Raw genomic sequence first — 24,122 nt, 5'->3', positions numbered from 1 at the left:
AAAATAGATTTATAAGGCAGGAGCATCACAGGTAAGAGAAGAATGCTGGGGACTTGAACATATCCGCGTGTAATATAGAGGTCATAAGGCTGTGAAAAAGGTTGGGAACATCTTGTCATGTAAGCGGAGATGTCGAACCAGGGGTAAAGTACTTGTTTGTTTGCCCGGTACAGGAAAGGGTTCTCACAAAATCTATAATGGGAATTTTTCATAAATATTGTGTGATTGGCATAAGTGACGATGGTTTGTACTGGGGCCCAGAATGTTGGCTGCATCCCGCATGAAAGCTCTATGATGACGCATTGGTTTGTCTTATCTGGACAGGCTTTTTGTTGTGTAACTTGTGGTCAACATATATCCTGTGACCATTTTAGGCTAAATATAAATAAATAAGATACAGCATCTGAATAGGGGTTGAGAAATTAAAGAAACATTAAGTTTACGTTTTAAGGGGGATCGGAGGGTGTGTTGCAACTACAGAGGGATCACACTCCTCAGCCTCCCGGGTAAGGTCTATTCCAGGGTACAGGAGAGGAGAATCCGACCGATAGTCGAACCTCGGATTCAGGAGGAGCAGAGTGGTTTTCGTCCCGGTCGTGGAACACTGGACCAGCTCTATACCCTCCATCGGGTGCTCGAGGGTTCATGGGAGTTTGCCCAACCAGTCCACATGTGCTTTGTGGATCTGGAGAAGGCTTTCGACCGTGTCCCTCGGGGTGTCCTTTGGGGGGTGCTCTGGGAGTACGGGGTCCGGGGCCCTTTGCTCAGGGCTGTCCGGTCCCTTTATGACCGGAGCAGGAGCTGTGTTCGCATTGCCGGCAGTAAGTCAGACCTCTTCCCAGTGCATGTTGGACTCCGCCAGGGCTGCCCTTTGTCACCGGTTCTGTTCATAGTTTTTATGGACAGAATATCTAGGCGCAGTCAGGGGTCGGAGGGTGTCCGGTTTGGGGACTACAGGATCTCATCTCTGCTGTTTGTAGACGATGTTGTCCTGATGGCTCCATCAAACCCGGACCTGCAACATGCACTGTCCCAGTGCATGTTGCAGTGCATGTTGCATGCGGATACAAGTGGTTGAAATGAGTTTCCGCCGCTGGGTTGCTCAGTCACACAGGAGGAGCTCGGAGTAGAGCCGCTGCTCCTCCACGTCGAGAGGAGCCAGCTGAGGTGGCTCGGGCCTCTGTTCCGGATGCCTCCTGGGCGCCTCCCTGGGGAGGTGTTTCGGGCATGTCCCACTGGGAAGAGGCCCCGGGGAAAACCCAGGACATGCTAGAGCAGACCTGGGCATTTGTGGCCCCAGGGGCCAGATGTGACCCTCGGCTTGTTTTGATTTGGCCCCCCTCATGATTTTAGTTTCAATTCTTTAATTGTCTTAGCTATGTAACATGTGTCTGCACATGTGTCCTTAATAGAGGTTACATGAAATAAATGAAATAATTGATTCAATAGCCTATAATTTACAAAAAAGTGCTTATAATGATATGAATTTGTAACACCAATTAGCACAGTCTGGCCCTCCACCACTTAACTCGACTCGAATATGGCCCTCAGAGGAAAAATAATTGCCCACCCCTGTGCTAGAGGGACTATGTCTCGCGGCTGGCCGGAGAACGCCTCGGGATCGGGTTGGAGGAAGTGTCTGGGGAGAGGGCGTTTGGGAGTTTGGATGAAAGTTCACGTTTAAGAACTGTTATAAACATTATTTTTAGGCAAGTTTTATGTTTAACGACCCCATTTTCACATGTTAATGAGTTAAATTCCACATTAATCTGTGGTGAAAATGTGGGGACCTTAAAAATACAAAGGAGCGCTGGATAATCACCTTGTGACATCATGCAGTGGACTCTCACAAGCGACTCAATAAACCAGATTACTCAAACATGTGGGATTGTGATATTTTACTGTTCAACAGATAAGTATTATTAAATAAAACTAATTTCAAATAAAACATGGGATACCTTGATTTAGATCTAACCGTGTCAAAATAAAAATAAATTGAAAGCTTTTGGCTTTCATTCGTGACACTACCACTGGGTGTCACTGGAGTAACATTCCCTAATCCTGCAGATAACCACAAACAATTGCAGGTTTACACCATTATTACTTTTGTGCTATGAATTGGCCACAATGAAATGACTCAACTTGAATGAATCGCTTTCAAAGTTAAAATATTGTTTTGCCTGTTTAAAGCCATGGTTAGAAATTATCTTCAGGATTCATAATACATCCCATGACACTTGTATGAAATGACTAAATGCTTTAAATAGACAACTGGAACCAGAAAATAGACATTAGGTGTCATTTGAAAGCCTGAGAGTCTGGCCTGGTCTCTTGTGTCGACACAGAGGGCGATTGTAACATGCAGTCTCAACCAAATAAACCAATATTAGTGTTTACTCATAACATTTCTGCATGGTTTTTGCCCAATAGTGTTTTGAAAAATTGTAGTAATGGTCTAAGTTTGCACTGCAGCTACGAAACATAAAGGACGTCTCAAGAAATATCCACATAAACATTTATTTACAAATACATTAGCATTTGCATAGAAATGTAAAAGTCCAAAAAAATAATTAAGATATTATAGTAAACAGATTTAGACAATATTAATATTGCTGTATTTTTTAGCAAAGAGAAAGATTACTTGTCAGAATTCAATTTTGAATCCTTCCACTTTGCTATGCAGTTCTTCACAATCATTAATATGGATATGTGCATTTTGTATTACTATTGCAACATATATTTGTTTGTGTATGATAAGCTGATACTTCATGTTTCTTGCATACATTTGACACCTGTTGTTACTTGCACTGTTACAGAGTATGACACGTATTGTGGCCCTGAACAAGTTTTCTTGACATCACCTTGAGAATTGATCATCTTTTTTTCTTTTTTCTTTTTACATAATATGTATGTACAACATATTTGGTTTTGCTAGAAAAAATATAATTATTTCCTAAAGATTTATAGTTGTTTTATGTGTTTAGGTATAAAGCTTTGTTCTGCTTTAGTTATAAGAGTTTCTGAGGATCAGCCAGTTGCACTCAAAGACTCCTGTTGTTCAGTCAGAAGGTTAAACAATCGTCATACTGCTGGCATCTCTAAGGCCATGTGCTTTATACATCTATCAAAAAGCTCACAGTTAGGAGTTTTGCGTTTCCCTGAATTTGAAGTCTGGTTTTCACTTGGCTGTAGTTTTGGCCCCGAGATGCCCTCAGCAGGAGCTCTGGTGCAATGGCCTCATACCTCATTTGACATCTTACAGACATAAACTCAAACAATACACCGGTGGAAGTATTGTGGCTTCTGCTCAACCATTCACATAACATTGGTCCCTCTAACAACGTAAAGCTGGAGCGAATCTCAAAGACTCTCCTGTACAGCACATGATACAAATATTTGTACATCTATGTTAAATACAAAGTGTTAGATTTTCAAAAATAAATCACCACAGTGGTTTAAGATCTGTTATACACAAAATTACATTTTATCAGCACATAACAGTATAATCTTTTTATGCTTTTGAATTAATAAGTTAAAGCATTATATTAAAATATTAAAGGCTTCATGTTCCCTGTTCACATCTGTTAAAAACGGTGTAGCAGCAGCAGCAGCAGTGTAGAAAGCTTCATCAGAGGAGACAGCTATTGGACAGGGGTCTGGAGCAGTTCACAGATATATTTCCAGAGTTGTTTCGTCTGATGAGATGAATACATTGGGTCTCATTTGTCATTTGTAGATGCTTAACTCACTCTTTTCTCTCTTCTCTCACACTTTTACTTTATCCCTCTAACACATTCACCCACCACCAATCACTTATTGTTCCTGGTATATGATCAGAGCAGAGATTTGAGGGGGCTTCATATATATTTTCAGAGTTCGGTGTTTATTATTATTATTATTATTTTTATTTACACCATCCCACGTATAAACCTCTAGTTGGCTACAGGATCAGAAAGAGACTTGATTAGTCGATCCACAGGACAGTGCCTAAGATTTGCTGGATTGAAGACATTATGTACAGATGAGGGGCTGCAGTGGTCCGGGAGTTTCTCTGTCAGGCGATTGTGAAGCTGTGGCTGCAGGCTAGAAGAAGCACAGGATGGAGCAGTGTGTGACTCTTTAATAACAAGGGGTCTGATAAGTCCTAAGGCCCTTCAGTGGAGCCTGCCATGGGTTAGAACTTCTCATCTGGGATGAGCGTCTTAAAAGGGTGGTCCCAAAATGTGGTGGTGATTCCAAAACCTGACAGACAAAGGATCAAATATAAGGTATAGTGTTGTTGTCTTGTTTAAATGCACATCATTTAGGAATATAGAAAAAATGTTGCTGTAATATTTATTTCTCGTGTGAATCAAGGAATGAAGAAACGATGACTCACCTGATCTTTGGTGCTCAAAATGGTGTTTGACATGATAGGCCTTGAGGCTGTACATATATGAGCCTTTCTTTGGTGAGCCGTAGTGGAGATAGTAGTGGATCATGTCATATACAACATAGCCACAAAGCCCACCTACGAACACAGACATCCCTACAACATCTGGAAGCACGCTCCTCAGAGACAGGTAAAAGGTTCCCACCACAAACGAGGCCAGTCCAGGGGGAAACACCAGCCTAGAGCCATCGAAGGGAGACTGCAAATAAAGAAAACCTGTTTTAAAACAAATAACACAGACTCCAATGGTTTGAACGTGTGTAATTGAGTGTACTTTGTGGTGCTGGCCATGCAGGAGGAAATGTATGGTGATGAGGTAGTAGTTATGGGCTGGTGGCTTCATGTGAAAGACAAAGCGATGGATGCAGTACTCGATGAAGGACCAGAGGAACCAGCCCATCATGAAGAGGGCTGGGAACAGAGATTTATGGACTGGGATGGACAAGCCTGAGGGAGAGTGGACAAAGGAGTTACACATGTTTTTTATGATGTTCATATTTTGTATTATATGCCAAATTTCTTGTGTGGCTGCATCCATAGATTATAACGTTATTTTTAAGTGTATGAATCACAAAGGCAAATTCCTATGTATGTGAATTTTGTTCATTGGCAATGGCAATAAACCTTTTCTGATATTGTACCATAATTAAAACACTTCATATTCATTGGTATGCACTTGAACAAACTTGATTGTTGGTTATGTTATAGACTTTTAAAAGAAAAGTGAAGTACATTTCCAATAGATAAAAAATACAGTAGATAATGTGTACACCACAGGGAGCCTGGGTGTATAGGCCAGCTGGAAACTGCTGGTTTGTGTTACACTGGACCACAGTGAACATAAGCAAATAAGAGTGAAGCAGAAAATAAATCATTCTGTGGGAGCTTGACTGGTTCAATGTTTCTCACCTGAAGTCAGGTCAATTCTGCTTGCACCTTTTGCTAGTGTTGTGTAGCAATACCAACTTAAATAAATAACAAGAGGCATCCACACAATGGGAACCCAGTACCTGCAGAGAAGACAAACAGAAACATACATTTAAGGAGCATTTTTCACTTCCCCTTGTCATTAAACACTGAGCGCATGACTATGAACCAATTGCATCGAACCTCTTCACTCATGTCTGTACTTTGTACTGCAATCAACAATCACAAAGATCCTTATCTCTATTCCTCAGTTAGTATGAGTCTCACCAGGAGGTTTTGGTGCTGGCTTCCATAAATGAGTTTCCAAATAGTCTGATTGGTCTGTCGACGGGCTGATGAACCCACGCATCATACTTCTCTCTCAGATGTCCGACCTGCCACGCCAGAGGCTTCCTCCAGTCAACTAGATCCTAAAAACACAAAAATAAAAACAGCCATAGACAGTTATGTATGGGCCCAGAAGTGTTCCAAATACCCAAGTCAAGTCCATTTTATTTGTAGAGCACTTTTCATGCACACAGACAACTCAAATAACAAAGCGAAATGTCCAGCAGATTGTAGCGAAACTAAAATGTTCACACATGGAAACTTGAACGTGTGTGCATGTGTAAAATTGTCCGTTTTAATCAAGCATGTCCAAACTGTGGCCAGGGGGCCAAATGCGGCCCTCAGACCAATTTTTGTTGGCCCTCCGGCTTCCTGCTAAGTTGGTCTAAACAACAAAAATTAGTACTTCTTACTGTAAAATTGGAAAAATTAAAGGCATTTTGATGTTATACTGACCTAATATTAATGTTCCAAGTCTTACTAAAGGCGTGGAGGCATCGAAACTATGTCTAATACAAAATTTCATTCGACAAGTTTGACATAGTCAGTTTGTTTGTGGCCCTCTGCACCGTATAAGTTTCAAAACGCGGCCCCCGGTGAAAAAAGTTTGGACACCCCTGGTTTTAATTAAAGAAATGTCAAACACACTAACATACCAGAATAAGGCCAAATATTACTTTGACGGCCTATGATAGATAGGTTTCAGAATCGTTTGTGGTAAATGACATGACCGTCATAAATATGACTCCTTATTTGCTTATTATCTCACTTAATTTCCATGTAAACCACAAGCGTTAATGCAATGTAAAGGTGATGGGCAACATTCAATACAAAAAATAAACATGTTCAAACAGGTCAAGCGGTCAAAGGTTACTCTGAAATTTTACTAATTTAGGTGTCATAAAAAAGATACCTGGATTTACAAGCTTATGGCCCTAGGAGTAAAGTATTGCCAGGTTTTCGCTTGTCATTTATAACACAAACCAACAAGAAAACACAAGAATGTTTAGTGCTGACACGAAGCAATTAAGTTAGAACTACTAGACAACTATCACATGTCTGTATGGAGCAGTGTATTGTTCCATTGTGAACTACACAAATGTCAGAACAACGGCAATCACATGTGAAAACAATCACATCATTAACTTACAAGGGTACATACAAGGGCTTCCAATAACAGAGCTGTATGCAGGCTGTATTAATAATCAAGAGGGTGCAGACTAAATGAACTGAGCTTCATTGTTGGACAGGACCATGCCTCACATGAGTGTGCAGCGCACACACACGCACGCATATATCTGGCTATTTTCTCAAATTTAATTCAATTTTGTGTTTTAGAAAGTTCAATTTCGTAAAGCTGGTGACAAACTTGAGGAATATTAATTAACATGTTAGAAAATGGGAAAGAAAGAAAATGAAAGATTTCACTATTGTTTAGTCACAGTCTCAATAATCATGAATAATCGTTAAATATTGATGTTTTTTCTCACAATAATTGTAACACTAAAATTTGATATTGTGACATCCCTAGTTACTACTCATCTAACGTTAACCTATTTTAACTTATATCTTAAATTTAAATTATGTTGCTGATCTATTTATAAAGGATATAAGTGATGAGGACTTTATTTTTGGCCCATAAAGGAAGCAGGTTCCTGTAAAATGAGTGTGTAATAGTCTCCACACACAGCGTTGACAAGATGTAGCACAAAGCTGCTGAATGACTTCAGCCTGTTTATTAAAGAAAACAACAAGAATTAAGGTTTTTAGGGGATTTGCCAAGTCAAGATATCTGTACTATCAGCTAGGGGTGTGCCTAAATATTTAAATATAGAGATATCGAGATACAGAATTTTGTGATGCAGTATATATGGGCTGCTGTATCAATATCGCTATTAGTCATTTTTGAAATTATTTACCGACTTATTTTGTGACAGCACTACAATTTTGTTACTTGTTTATACAAAACGTGACATTTTAACAGTTCAAAATTCAGTTCAAAACATTCAAATGGATGTATTTAATTTTGAGTTTGTGCAGGTCATGATTTAACAAAGAGAAACGTTTTAGGTTCATCGCAGAACATCATGAGCAATATATCGATTATTGATTGCAAGTATCGCGAAACCATGATATTATCTTCTGCCCAGTAGAGGATGAACTTCCTGTGGCAGGAAAGCCAAGCTGACAGCGCAGATGATGGTGTAGTTCTACACAGTCCATCCTCACTTCCTCCATCACCGTGTGGTACGCTGGAGCCACAGCCAGGGACAAACAGAGACTACAGCGCATTGTGCATTCTGCTGAGAAGGTGATCGGCTGCAGACTTCCCTCTCTGCAGGACCTGTACGTCTCCAGGGCTCTGGGACGAGCAGGTCAGATCACAGCCGACCCTTCTCACCCTGGACATGGACTATTTGAGCCACTCCCCTCAGACAGGAGGCCACTCCCCTCAGGCAGGAGGCCACTCCCCTCAGGCAGGAGGCCACTCCCCTCAGGCAGGAGGCCACCCCCCTCAGGCAGGAGGCCACCCCCCTCAGGCAGGAGGCTAGTTTCTTTCCCTCTGCTGTTAACAATCATTTAATCAATCACTCACTGCACTGTTCACTTTCTGCACTACATCTGTAAATTTAACTGTAAATTTTGTGAAAGTAGTAAGTTAATTTTTTATCTTATAGTAAATGTAATAGTTTTTATTTAATGCATAGAGAATTAGATTTTATATATCTTATTTTTATTATTGTTCATCCTTGTATGTTTTATTGAATCACCAAAGCAAGTTCTTGGCCTGTGAAATGTGTTCATTGAGAATGGCAATAAACCTATTCTGATAATTATTATCGTATTGTGAGCCATGTATTGTGTATCGTATCGAATCGTGATTCCCAGCCCTGCTATCAGCATCAGTTTACACAGACTCCACCTTTAGTACACAATGTATAGGACAATGCTGTGCGTAATATACTCCTTGGGTTTGCGTTTGGACCTATGCCGCGCAACACAAAAACAACCAAACAGACTGGTTGTATTCATCATTACGTACTGGGTAGGACTGGTGTTCCTGTCAAATTATCAAATCACATGGGCAGAGCCAAAGTCAATGTCGCTTTGTTCAGTGAAAGGCAGGACTAGTCACAAGCATTGCGAAAGCTCGAGAGGTATTTCTATTGATTGTGAATGTTCATGAGTACAAACCGTTGGCTAAAAAATGATTAAAGAAGACAAAAGACCATACATACGTCATAATTTTACATTTTGTTAATTGTTAACCGCAATATTGATCCAAAATGGATTTCACCGCAGCAGGTAGTGGATTTTCAATGTTTTATTGTTGAAAAATGGTTACGTGACACTTTTTTATCCTACATGTATGTATTGGATTAATGGCTATAATACAGTATTACTCAAACATGGTTAAATCAATCAAAATACAACTTTGAGCAAGTTAATGATGAGGAAACACCATATGATAGATTTAAAAACAAAAAGTCTTCTTGATAAAAAAGTAGTAGTTGCGGGAGAACATTATATTTATGGAGAAACATGGGGAAGATTATTGCTTATTTGAGGAACAAGATAAGATGTGCTGCATTGCTGGGATGGATGTATTTATGTAAGAACTACATTTACTGGAGTAACATTTCTGAAGAAATTACACTTCTCAAGAGTAGTTTTATGACAACACACTTATAATTGTACTTGAGTAATATATATATATATATATATATATATATATATATATATATATATATATATATATATATATATATATATATATATATATATATATATATATATATATAGTAAACGGCTTGTTTACAATGTTCAAATGATTTTGTGTTTCTTGCACCTTGAAAGATAGTTTAGTTTTCCACATGTACTAGCGATAACAATGCCATTATTGTGTATCTTAGCAGGAATTAATATCCAAGGGCTTAAAAAGACCATCGGAGGTAGACTCTGATTAGATATTAAAAGTGTTTTATTAGTGTGGGAAGGTGTAATTGTCCTCCAGCACAGGCGCTGTTTTGGAAAAGGCCGGGGTGAATAACCTGTAGGCCACCGCTCCTGTGGCCACACGCACATAGCCTCAGTGCTCTAGGTTCTGTGGCTCTCACCTTGTCCAGGTCAACTGGGCTGCAGCGGTTGTACATGGAGTCCTCGCTCTCACTGCTCAACTTCTGACTGGAGCTTTCCTCTGTGTGACTGTGGCCGTTCCTCCGTTCCCTCAAAGTCTGGCAGAAAACAATGCAAAACAGAAATGGTTAATAATTTGTATAATGTCTTATTGTTTACAAATGATTTTCTTTTTTCCGTTTTGAAGAAGATATTTGGGAAGGCTCTGTACTATTCGTTACAACTGGCTACAGAGCAAACCTCTGACATAGCACTTGCCATGTCTAAAAAAAATAATACAGTATTACCTAAAAAGGAGTTGATCTGATGTACCTCCCTTTGAGTAAAAGTATTGTATATTAGTTGCAAAGACCACAAGAGTTTTCTGTTAAAGGATGTGGGACTTGAGGGACCAGTGAAAATGCTGTGGGTTTTAAAATGGAATATCTTTGACAGTCTAGTTAATATTACTGTGTTTCAGCTCATACAGATTGAATTATATTCACTTTTCCCCAAATTTGATTTTTGTTGTGATAAAGGAAGTGAATGTGTGAATTAGATATTTCATGGCAAAATACAACGTAAGGAATATGGAGATCTAAATCTGAAAACAACCAATTATTCATTTTCAGTGCTCTTGTTTACCGCCACAATGACCCAGTTTCACACCTCCCCAAATGTGTTTACAAGTGGCCATACCAACTTGTCCAAGGTAAGCAGGGATGGGCCTGGCCAGGGCCACAGTGAGGCAGGCGTGCACACTGTTGCTGTTGTCTTGGGCAAGACACTTCATGTGGTGTATTATGTGAGAGTGAATGTGGGACAATCCGGCAATTATATCATATATGTTCAGTAAAGGAATAATATGGGATTTTTGGCGCGCAATCTAAATTCCTTGTGGCATGGACAGCCGAGTAGTTCTCCCACATGTAAATCATTCCCTGCGTCCTACTGCACACCTGCAGGCTGCTCATTGCCAGGATAGCAGCACATTTCCCTGAAAAACATTTCATTGGTGTCAAACTGTTCCAGGAGGAAAAGAGGAAACTAAATGGCAGTGGTTAAACACTGCAAATCATGAGAATGCTGTGGCTTTACTCTTCATCTGAAACTATGCAGCTGCATGGTTTCAGCCACACACAGGTTAGTCACAGTTGTCCTCGTTTTGTATCGCCCTGGCAAATCAACACCTGGAGGCAACACAACGCCTCCATTGTCACACCACTAAAACCAATAGAGGATTAAACACAAGATTGACTCCTCCCAGCCGGCCAACATTCTATTTTCTTATTCATATACAATAGCTATCAATACAAATGCCTTGCATGACACATGCAATTATTTCTATGGCACCAATACTCATATTTATTGAGGTTCCTTTAGAGATACTTGAACATTGTGCGTTGTCCGCAGACTCAAACAATGTATGAATGACAAGTGTGGTAATGCACAACTAATAGCAACAAATTAATGTCTTGATTAATAATTAAGGTTGTATTTGAATAGTATTTTGCTATTTAATGTAATCAATCTTAATTTCATCTCAAAGAAGAAAAGCAAAGATTTGGAATCTGGATCCAGTGCCTCAGTAACCTAATCAACCTAAGTTTGTTCTTGGAAATAGTATGATTGATCTTCAAAAATCTTTTCAAAAAATATTTACCCTCATTTAACCACTTTGCTTATGCTGTAGGGTTAGTAACTAAGCATGGGATTATATTTAATATTTCCTTCCATGTTTCAAACGCAACACAAGTGAGAGACAAGTACTGTCCAAACTGGGAATCTATGACCATTGATGCTGGGGCATTTATTTAGGCTCTATCTTATTGCCATAAGGACACACCAAAACAAGCATTGACTCACTCAGCAGTGGTACGTGCGCACCATGTGTAAACTGGGCCCACTGAGAGAGAGCGAGAGCGAGAGCGAGCGCGAGAGCGAGAGCGAGAGAGAGAGAGAGAGAGAGAGAGATAGATCAGGGTCAGTAGCTCGGAGCTCCTCATCTGAAGCGCCTGAAAGGAGGAGCACAGCATTAGGAAAGACACTGCCCTGATCCAGAGGCCAATTGTATCACTGACTGAGTGAGAAATCACATAATGCAGCCCAGCTTTTGGACAAGAGCCAAAAAAGTAGCTGATGATGGCAATTCTAGAGGTAACTGATGGTCTGCATAAAGGGGTGTTTGAGTACCAAGGACATGCATCCAGTAAGGCAAAAGCATTGTCACTTTCCAGCCCAGACAAACGTCACACAAAACTTCTCATTTAAAAATATGTATAGTATTATTAGTTAGTTCACATTTACAGTGCCCCCGCAAAGTATTCACAGCACAGTAAAATAACAAAATGTGGAAAAAGTGAATACTGGTGTCTGTTAAAGATGGAGTGCCTGAGGTAGTATGGTTAATCATGATTTTCAAAAAGGAACAATGTGCCCCATGATAAGACTACTGTGTTTTTAATGAAGAACATGCAATGTAAAAAAGAAGAAGACTAGTAGTGTGTTTTCACATCAAACACATTGTAGAAAAATACTCTAATATAATTAGTATTCATCCGGACACACTTTTGGGGGAGAGTGGAAACAAATAAAAAACTGTGTCCAGATGACTATAACTGATTCTTTTTCTACAACACTGTATCTGATCGACAGTCTAAAGATTAATTTTACAAAATAAAGAAGTGATAGAATTGCCTTATCACATCTGATGCACATATCCAACCAGGAAGTAAAATCGGTCCAAAAACATCAAAGTAGGTAATACTAGAGTAAAATTTCAAATAACTGTATTAGAAACGTTTAGTAAAATATGTAGTTTAACTTGTCATATGCGCTTCAAGGTATAAAACCAGCAATATAAATTAAAAATGTCATCACATTTGACTCATGAACAATGTATTCTTGCACTTAAGTCAGTCACCGTTTGGTTGGTGTGCAATACAAATATACGCCTTATATGTAAATCCACCACGTCAACATGTGTACATCTCATAGAATGTTAAAGCGATGCGGTCGACAACTTAAAGCCTGTTCACACTCCACCTGTTTAATAGTAACACAATGATGAGATGTCTCTGAAGAGCTGACAAAGAGCAGTGGCTGTAAGGGCAGGGTCCCAATCCAATCTGTACAAAACAGCAGCAAACTGAGACTAACTGTATGGCTGAATATGGACCCCATACATTACGATCCAAGGTTTAAAGGGACAGTATGTACTTTGATTGTAAAGTTCATAAAAGAAAAGTCGTTTCTACGGACACAAATGCACAGCGCAAAATGCATTTATATAGACAATCTTTACAAAGTGCTTGGACAGGTGTGATACATTTGACCTCTGTGTAAATGCAAAAGTGGAGACAAACTATTGAGGCAAAAATTATGTACAACTTCTGAGGCTGAACTTCCGTGTCCTAACTTCTACCTCAGCAATACTAGCCCCACATATACCATCACTTTTTTTTCCGGACAATAAAAGGAAAGTTGATCTGTTTATAGTCTGTTGATGATTGTTGAGGATTAAACTTTCTTTATGACTAGTGAAAAACACTAGCACCTGCTCAGACTGCTGCCCCCACGACCCGGCCCCGGATGAGCGGAAGAATGGATATGACTAGTGCCGTTTATCAAAGCTGAGAGTGTGATGTTTAGTTTAGTTTAGTTTAATTTAGTTAGGGTTATCTTTATTTGAAGGGACAATGCACTTATATATTAAGCTTGTAAAAAACATGTTTTACACCAGATGGTAGCTAAATAGTTCGTTCTATTTGAAGTCACTGATTTACAGAAATAAATAATAAAGTGTATCAAAACCATTCAACAATGTGATCATTTCATAGAGTCCACATTCTGACCCAAATACACTCACACAGCAACACATCTCATTCAGCAAGTATTTATATAAGCATAAGAAGTAAACATGACCTACCAGTCAGTTTTAACAAATGCCATCTAAGAATCATAAGGACGCAGTGTCACATATTTGGGTCGCTCTTTAACTACAGATTACTTTGAAAATATATTCCGTTTACTCACAATAATCACAAGTGATTTATACATTCAAAACAGCTCTTTATGTTGAGGCGTTGTAAAACCAGACTATATGAAAGAGGTATGACTAAAATGGTGAAATTAATTGAAATATTTATCTGCTCTATTACATTTGGAATATATTTTAATACAATGACATTTGTTATCTCAATAGACTATTTACCACCACACTTTAATATATCTGATCCGATCTATACCTTCTGGCAGGTGTAAAAGCTGATATAGTTTTCAGTCAACACTGAAATATGCCATTAGAGCTCACGCAATAAACACAATCTCTTGATCTGTTGACTAACTCCAGACATTTGTCTTTTGTTGTTGTAGGCTTTATTAGACAGGAGGAGAGTGTGAAATGGGGGATGACTATCAACAGTTAACAGTAACCCATTAACCTAAAGATAGAAAAGAAGAAAGGTTCCTTTCTTGCATTGTTCAGTGAACAATGTTTGGTACGGCAAGCGTGATTTCAAAATGCACCGCGTTGTTGGTACAATGACAGGAATGTAAGATTGAGCAATAGAGCTGTGTAAATAAGGGTGGGAGATATTTCAAACAATGCAATATGAAATATTTTGGCACATTTCTGATGGACTGCTATATTTGTCTGGAAGAATTCCAAAAATATAGACAATTTTGTCTTTATTGTCCACCTCTACACAAAAATCCAAGTTCCAAATTCTGCCAATTGGGGAGCAAACACTCATATTGACACAACCTTGTATCAAAACTTCAAAACACTTTGAAGACTACCTTGAAGTATCTATCTAAATACAGACAGCAAATGTAACACTCTTTGTTCAGACTTTAGTCTGCTCACTTAAAGACTGCACTTTTATCACAGTCCATACACAGGAGGGGACACAACAGAACAATCAGGAGTCCTAATAGGACATTTTATATGAGGGCTATATAAGCACTAGACCAATGTAATACATAGATACAATAGAGATAATCTGTAGTTAAAACCAAGTCTGAGTACACATGTAAATGTGTGGCATTCACGGCTGTGCCTTAATGATGGTTAGATGTGTTTTTAAAGCTGATGATGCTATTTTACCACAAAGAGTGTGTTGACAAAATTTACATTTGGAACTCTATTGTGAATAGTTTTGAAAAGTGTGCTAAAGATTTGCTACACATAAAATACATTTCAGATGGGGCAGCAACAAATTAACTGGTCTATAAATATATGCCATGAACTGAGAAAATACATTTTATGACTCAAACAGGGTCGAACGTGCCTAAAAAAACCTCTTTAGTCCATAAATGTACACCACCAGGATCGTCTAACAGCTTCAATTCAGCTTTGAAGATTCAGTCACAAATTGAGTTGATTGATCAATCGATAGATCGACAGAATTTGAAGCAAACTAATTCATTAAATTAACTTTTGACACCAGAAAATGTTATGTCACTTTTAGGCTGCTCTCACAATAACATTTTCAATGGGTGTAATGAAAAACAACCATCTCAACCAATGAAAATGCATGTATTTTTGTCTTATTAGGCAGTGAGTAGGTCATAAAGACTAGATAAACAGTGAGTGCTCAGATTTTTGTCCGCAATCAAACCAAACTCTCCACACTCCACTCCACAACACAAACTCTTCTCCACTCTTGACCAGGAGAACAAATAAAGCTGTCTCTGTGGATTTAGAGAGAGAAATCCAAAAGGAGACAACAGACAATGAACCTGCTACTGTCTCAACAACAGAAGATACAGAGGAGAGAGGCGTGCAGATCTGGGGGAAGTGATCAGCAGGAAAACATGGAAAGACAAAGTCCCTTTGACATGTTTATAACCTTTTTCTTCTCTTTTGGATCATGTGACAATACAATATTAACACTGTTTCTTATTTCATACGATCACAATATTCTTGTCGTTACTAATTCATCTTTATAACAATAATATAGTTTTAGGTAATACATTAGCTATAATAGCACATAGGGCTTGGTTTAAGGGCGTTTTGTCAGACACGTGAGCAGGACTAAAGGTTAGCAGTTGAAAACAGGCCAAAGGTGGCAGCAGAGAATAGCGATGATTCAATGAATCGCTATTGAGCGCTATTGCTTGAGTATTGAATAGAGAAAAACATGAAATCTAATATTATATTGTAGGGTAACATACTAGTACAAGTACTGTAAGGTTATGAATGCCCACCCACTTGTGAAGGGGGCGGGGCATTCAGGTTTGATATTGATTAAAGAATTTCTCAAGAATTCAAACATGACACAATGCCTAAATGTGGGTAAGTTTGAATCGTATTTTTAAGAGAAGAATGGGGCACCAGCCGGATAATCAGCAATTTAACAACTCTAAAATCAGATATCTAGATTAATTAATTAGAAATTAATTTGCTCGTTGATCTAAAGGTTTGAGAACGTAACCGTGACATTGACCCCTTTTCTGGAAATGAAGGAACACTTCCAAGGGCCTGCTTGGGCTCCAAGGGCCTGCTTGGGGTCCAAGGGCCTGTTCTGGAGCTCGGCTCTGACGTTGTCTGGCCAAAGAAGGACTGGATCGGTTCTGCGATCTGCGTTCTCCTTGGCTCTGAGGCGTTCTTCTTGGCTCTGAGGCGTTCCCGAATGAAAAGGCCGTCGTGCTGCTCCACAGATGTGGCTGGTCTAAAAGGCTGTGGACTTGAAAAAGTTGCGAAAGGTCCTTGCTTGATTTTGCGTGATGCAGCATCAATCACGTTTTTAAAAACGGGCACAGGTTTCTTAGTTCCGGGAGGGAACATTAGCTTCTCTTGGAAAAGTCTTTGTCCCGTAGCGTAGCATCGCTCACGCTAACTAGGCCCGAGGCCTGCTCCCAAGGCCTCATGGACCTTGCTGGTGGGACCCTGGATGGAGGGTCGAGCTTCGAAAGAAACTCGGATGGAACTCGCTCTGGAGCTCGGATGGTACTGGTCTGTAACTCCCTGCTCTTTCCTTTTGTCTTTCCCCGCGGGGGTTTTGGCGCCGTGGCTTCAGCCAATCAGCGTGCACGCTGGGGTCAGAGCTGATAAGGCGACGAGATCTGGCTTTAGGCCACAAGAGTTACACAAAAGGTAAAATTGTCCACAAAACAAGTTATGAAACAGTTAAAATGACATGTTAAACACGATATCACAATATGTACATGTAAAGTCATCTGGTGGACACATTTTTGCAATCTGATGATTGTCTATTAAAACCACTAAAACCGCATAGTCTTTCAGCGTTTTAGCGTTTGTCTTGGAGAGATCGTTACTCTCTGTAATCCAAAAGGAGTCATTTGATGAAAAGTTATTTTCAAAGTTCAGAGCGTCTCTGTTGTCACTATTACATCCTCTTTCTTTTGAGGGCCGTAAAACTCCACACGGGCAGTAGATAACACCTAGCCCGCATTCCTGTCACCATGGCAACAGGGGGAGGACATCTGCATATCCTACAATATTGTTCCTTTAAACAATATGCCTCACAACTCTTGCATTGATTAATGGCTAATACCAGATGAAAAATGTTGACCAAAGAATATTGGAAAATCTATCCATAATGCAAATAAAATGTAAATAAATATAGAGCGGCGCTGGCTCCAGGTGAACTCTGGGCTGCACATGTGTAACCTCCTAAATCTTCAGTTACTCTCTGTGAAACCACACACACAATCACATGATCACCGAGTACCACAGGAAACATCCACATGTCAGTTTTCTCCAAATTGTAATCACGGTTAATTAATTGCACGGCCCTACAGTCGAATGGCTTATTACAAAGGAAAGAACTAAATCAATTATCCATGAAGTAATTGCTACCGGTACAATTACTAATATTACACCTACTAATACTATTACTATTTACTCTTGGCAGTAGTTTTAACTTTTAAATTTCAACTACAAATACATAATTTCTCTGTTGTTTCTTTCAAACAATATCAACCCTGGACCCTTAATTGCAAAAAAAAAAGAAGAAGCATATTCAAAGTTTTTATCAAGAGCATACTTTTCTGGTGTTAAATTGTGCTTACAAAAGGACGTCATAAAGTTATGAAGCACCCTCTGAGTGTACGTTAACTTTAACTCCTGGTTTGATGATGTGTGTGGAAAGAGGGTTGAAGTTCACTAACAGCGTGGAAACGTTGATAACACAGGCCTGAAACGACAGCAGATCCTAACTGAAAAGTATGTGTCATACATTGAACGAAAGGAACATTATTGATTCAGCTGTCTGGATATCTCTACATCTTTACATTAATAACAGGCTGCTGGTGTAATTTAAGATGAGATGAACACTGATGCCACCGAAAAGAGCAAAGGCACCTGTGTACAACTAATGTTGGACAACGCCAAGTTAAAAAGCAGTGGTTTACTTGAGACACCAGTAAAAGCTGTCGATAATTCTGCGACAATCAGTATTAGTTGTGTTTTTTTTTTACAGATACATTGTAGTAGAAGTAAATTATTATAGTGTTTTTCCACCTTCAAGGCTATCCTCCTTAGCTTCTGAGAGCTGACAAGATCAAACATTGGCTAACGGGTATGGTTACCTGACCAGCTTGTCCTTTCTACATTCTGTTCAAATGCAGAAGGTTCTGGAATCAGACCAAAGCGGGTCGTCAAAAAAACTCCTAGCATGGGGCGGTCCAACCACCTCCACCAATTTGTAGCACGTGTCTCTCAAGTGTGGAAAACGACTCCTCTCAAATATCCTCGTAACATTCAGAACAAAAAGTAACTTAACTTACCTAAAATGTACAGAGTTTAGAGCGTCACTTATCAATAGAAAACATGAACTCTAATATTACATTTGTTCTGTTAAATAAACACTTAAATAGATTTATGGCTAATACAAGATGTGTTGACCAAAGAATATTGGACAATCACTCCACAATGAAAATAAAATGTAAATAAGTATGTAATATCATTGGAAAACAAAGAGCAAGTCCTACAAAAACTCAATGATAGTTAAGTTACTGCTATACAGTATCTGATCAAAATGGGCAGTACGATAATGCAGCGGTTTAACAGAGTTTGTATATCCTCCCTGTGTTCTTCCGGTTTCCCCTACCACTAAAAACATGTAGTCTAGGCTCCTTCTCTCTGGGGCCAGGACTCCTCTGAAAAAGAGATTCTAAATCTCAGAGGGTCTTTTCTGGTTAAACAAAAGGTAAAAGGTAAACAAAATGTAATCGTAATCTAGAGATAGAAATATTGTGATAAGCAACATTACAAATCATGAATACATTTGAATGATCTTGTATGACAAAGTTATACTAATCGGAACCATGTTGCTCATAGGTTTGTAAACACATAGGAGTGGAAACATGGAACCCGGCACATCTATATTTAGCATGAGGGAATCACCAAAACAGACCACACAGGGTTGAGCCAATTTAATAAGTTGAGTCAATGTAATGATCTCATACACTTGCCTTTTATTACTCTGTTATTAACCCTTAACCCCATTATCTATGCTTTTGTCCGTTTGTTTTTATCTTAACATTACGATAGGAATTAACTTTATGGCATCAATGAGATAAACTGGTGAATGGTACCACATTATGATGGTAAGCGTGCGTGCTGCTGAAGATAAAATGTATATCAAATAACTACTTGATATATTTATTTGTATTATGTACTATTGAGTGTTACATAGAGATCAGTGGCAGCTGTGGTGAAGAGAAAGAACCAGTCAAACCTGATCCTCAGCTTCAAGATTCCACCCCACACACCCGGTCACTACACAACTATACGACTACACACCAATCAGAGGCTCAACAGCCAGCACATCTATGCACTGGTCTCAAGTTACTAATATGAAGACACTGCGGTGTCACCAGGAAACTGTGTTGTGGTGATCCCCATAGACTAAAAACTCAAATTAATAAAAAAATGTTAGCCCACATTTGCATAAAGAAAGAAGGGTTTTAAGGCCTAAAATCAGCTGAATAAAAATGAGCAATAATTTCAATACCAATGAAATGGCAAAATGACAAGGGAAGTAATAATGGTAATGGTCATTGCCAAATTTGCACCTTTTTCATTTAACTTGTTTAACATTTTTATGATGTGTTCTGTGCACTGTAGCCAAGTAGTGCTCATCTTCAATGTATCAAACTTTCACAATTTTCCAAGATTTATTCTTAGAAAATACAAAAACATTTTTGATCTAGATCACTACAGTTAGACGTTTTACATCTGAAGTTAGATTTCACTCAATTCTGCTCTATTTTCCATTTTCGAGATCTTAACAGTACATCATCTTTACAGACTATGTGCAGTATATATCAGTAAAACAGTTTGAATTCCATGGGTAAATCAAAATGGGTGTGCCCAGTAATTAGATGTAGCATGACAATTACTCACATCAATTGTGCTTATGACTCATTTCAATTAAGAAATAACTTCAAAAGACCTAAATTTATCAGTACTGTATTGCTTATAAATGGCGTTTACATTTTTTAATAACGCTACAGTGAGTAAGCAATACTGATATCAATAAAGCCTCTTAATCGAATCTAAGCACTGTTACCCTAAAGAAACTTGTCTTTCTTCAGGTCTGCCCCTCCCTTTGGGTGTGTCCGTTTCACACACCTTCCAACCGTTTGTTTTCTTGTGACAACACACTTTTGTGTGTGTTAAGTTTCCCCCTTAGGCCATTACCCAAGAATTCCCATCCTGCACTGCACACAGACGGCTGGAGTTGCCGTCACTGTAAACTGACAGTGATGATGACAATGACAAATATCATCAAATTTGAGACTAGTTCATATTAAGCTTCTTTAAATGACGATGGACACATGTCAATGTTAGGTGCTAACAAACTAGCACAAAGAACTTTACAGTGGCAAATTTAAGTAGCTATTGCTCCTAAAATCAGCAGTTGATGGCATTCACTCGTTCCAAAGAATAAAATATTTAATATGTAGACTGTATTTTGGCCATGGCCAAGGTTTGACTCTAAGACTACATACTAAAGTGTAAAAAGAATAAATATTCTAAAGTTAGTTTGAATATAAAACAACAATTTGACCCAAGTTCTAAATGTTCAATCAAAACAATGCACTGACTAATTGTTCATTCTCACAGCATCGGCCCATTGTCTTTTTCCAGGTATCACTGAGGTGAAGATCACAGCCACCTGAGGACTGCACCTGAGCACTCATTACCCCATCTGCAGTCTCCATGGCAGCAAAGGTAAACAATGTGCAGGCTAATGTGTCACCACGGAGATAACCACATGTTGAAGCGTTGTGAGATTGTTGACCTGAACACATCCTTGGCAAAACTGATAAAACAAAGTCTTGAGAGGCGCACTACTCTACAAAGATCTTTAAAGATTTTGATAGGCCACATTTTCCTCACGGTTTCTCTCAGACTACAATTTTGAATGGTTAAATTGTGTCATTTGTGCAGATTTTATATATTATGGACCACCTGCAGTCACTCTAATTTTGAGGATTTTCAATAATTTGGATAAGTATCAACAGAAGACATCTCTAGTTAATTTTTGTTGTTGTTGAATACAATTATAATTATGTTAGAATATCAAATGTTAATGTTAGAATCATTGTGAGAAGAAACACTACAATATAACAATCATTCACAATTACTGACCATGATCAAACAACAGTAGAATCCTTAATTCAGTTTCGTTCACAGTCTAATTATAGATCACCATTTCATGATTTTATTGTGACATCAATAATCATGATTTTACTGAGTACCATCCCATCTAGACCAGATCTATGACAATATTACACCAGATCTAGACCTAGATCGATCTAGATTGATAACAATTCTACAGCAAGACTGAACTAGGTCCAAACCAGGTCTAAAAAAGGACTACACCGCTGATTACTTACTCTAAATCCGGCTAAAATAGAAGAGTTTTATTGCCATTGTCAGTGAACAAACAGCACAAACACTGAACATGCTTCGGCAATATGATGCAAACGTAAAACAATGAATACCGGTAATATTTAATTAAAAAAAAAACTAGAAGCAGACATGCATAAAAAAGGTGTAAAAATGGACTATTTGAGAATCACAGAAGTAGATCCATGGCATCAAAGTATCTGGTGAGGATGTTGCTGATGAGTGAGTTTTCCTGTCTCAGCCCACTGCTGAAGACAATCACATCATTGAGAATAAAAGACGCAGATGAAAATGAACATTCCACTGGTCGGCCTGAATGACCCCGCGACCAGCCTATCCCTACTGCAGATCACGTCCATCATCACTGCATGTCTGTCATTACAGGTTCTTGTAACACTTCTGCATACTGCTAATGTAATTCAAACAAAAAGATTAACAAACAGGATATTATGGATGTCATTAATGTGCAATCATCAATATCATGTGCACTATATCATGTGCACTATATCATGTGCACTATATCATGTGCACTATATCATGTGCACTATATCAGACCGCTATGGAATTGAAATCACGTTTCATTCAAATTAATCTATCATTTTATCCAAAGGCATCGCCAGCACAAATGACCAACACAGTCAAAATAAACAAATCAGCATAGCCCACAAATGACTCAGTTTAAACCAACTCACATGAAATTACCCGCACCACATGACATTAAGTGAAGTATGTCCCGGGAGATACAACTGCATGTTACACATTCATTGTCTAGGACTTATCCTCCATCAGGCTGGTACTATGGTGCCATCCCAGCTAACATATGGCGTGATTCTGGGCTGATACATTAGGCCAACATCCACAATCTGAATACAGAGCGTTGCTAAAGTATTTGGTGGGCTTCGGAAAAGCACCAAGTGCTCAGAACATCTCTTCAAGCCAAATTGTTGTTGGTGCAAACAGAACGCATGTTTGATTGTAAACCCACTCTTACACTGAGATATGCCTCGCCCCGAGTTGCAAACAATCTTTGCTGATTTGGGTAAAAGTCAATAAACTGCAATCAGATTAGAAAAGCAGCAAGTTACAACAAATGAATTGATGGAATCCGTTTATAAAATAAATACATGTCCGGGTTATAAATAATGCAAATTCTGTTTTGAAAGTGAATGTTAAACTGTACCTTAACTCATAGAATCATTATTGTCAGAACAAATCTAATACTAAAACATTTTTAGGACCATCTATTACAAAAAGCTGGATGATACAATGGCCAATGGCTATTTTTAATGTAATGCCATAGTGTATCCTATAGTAATATATTGTCAATAATTGCTATATTATTTTCTTGTTTTACGATATTGTTTTCCAAAATCATCTGTGCATTCTTGAGGATGTAACATTTATTACAAAATGCCTCACCTCCTTTTAAACCCCCTGGTAGTGCTTGTGCATCCGATGGGTTCCACGGTTGGGAGGACACACTAGTTTGGAGGACATTCTGGGCATTGTTTTAAACGGTAACCCAGTTAAAAAGACATGTTTGACCCAGTGTCCCTTTAAAACAAACCGATGACAGGTTTGGCGTCCGGGCAAGCACAGTTCATTTCACAATTCAAGTTAACCTTTTCTACTCCATTTGTTAAGATGATGGGTTACATATCACCAATGAAATGGGTCATTAAACAAAAGAAAGATTTCATAAACAAGTGAGTGAGGAGTGATGTAACGCTGGGTACGGCACAGTCCTGTGACCTTGACAGTCGAACTTCAGTCAACAAAAGTCATACCTTCCATCAGCTTTTATTGTGGCACATGCTGTGCTTCACCATGCGACAAACAGGATTGAGTACATATTTCTGATAAGTCTGTGCAGCATAACCAGTGTAACAACTTGACCAAGCACTGCCCGGCAGTCGAGTGGTTAAGGTACAGCACACGCATGCCGGGGTCCGAGCGCAGCCGGTCGCAGTGTTGTGAGTTTGACTCAGACAATTTACTGCATGTCCTCCCTTCTCTCTCATCCCCCATTTCACACTGTCATTTTCGATAAATAAAGCCTATGGGCCACAAAATCCAAAGAGGAAGTAACAGTAGTAGTTTTGTTCAGTTATTTAACTCAAATGGGGCTTAATACACATTTAATGTTTCATATCTATACCCTATTTATAGCTTAATTTCTTATTAGTTTAGAGAAGCTATACTATAATTCAGTTACAAATATGCATATTACTGCATAATGTTTAGGATCCAGTGTGATTTTGCACACTTTGGCTTGATAATGACTGACATACACCAAAAAAGCAGAAGTAAATTAATGTAAATGTATTTCTGACAGAAAGAGATTTATGCAAAGTTCTTTGGTTCACTCCCTCTTCAGCAACACCCGGAACACCACCAGGTGTACAGGTGGGTCTGGACTCAAATTACAATCCA

General features: G+C 38.8%; 1 protein-coding gene across 2 annotated transcripts in view; it reads right to left on the bottom strand.

Annotated features, from left to right (window-relative positions):
• Nucleotides 1-2,497: 2,497 nt before the first annotated feature.
• Nucleotides 2,498-24,122, bottom strand: part of fa2h (fatty acid 2-hydroxylase) — a 43,351-nt gene continuing 21,726 nt past the window's right edge. For both annotated transcript variants that reach the window (XM_072434386.1, XM_072434385.1), the window contains 6 exons: nt 9,805-9,921; nt 5,627-5,769; nt 5,342-5,442; nt 4,707-4,879; nt 4,379-4,631; nt 2,498-4,242 (listed from right to left, as the gene is read on the bottom strand). In XM_072434386.1, the coding sequence (XP_072290487.1) occupies nt 4,175-4,242; nt 4,379-4,631; nt 4,707-4,879; nt 5,342-5,442; nt 5,627-5,769; nt 9,805-9,921 (855 nt within the window). In that variant the 3' untranslated portion in view covers nt 2,498-4,174. The remainder of the gene's footprint in view (nt 4,243-4,378; nt 4,632-4,706; nt 4,880-5,341; nt 5,443-5,626; nt 5,770-9,804; nt 9,922-24,122) is intronic.

This window comes from Eucyclogobius newberryi, unplaced genomic scaffold (assembly GCF_026437365.1).
Source record: "Eucyclogobius newberryi isolate DKJ021-1_F unplaced genomic scaffold, fEucNew1.0.hap1 SCAF_7, whole genome shotgun sequence".
Taxonomy (NCBI): Eukaryota; Metazoa; Chordata; class Actinopteri; order Gobiiformes; family Gobiidae; genus Eucyclogobius; species Eucyclogobius newberryi.
The sequence above is the reverse complement of the archived record's forward strand: the minus strand, read 5'-3'. Positions and strand labels throughout refer to the sequence as shown.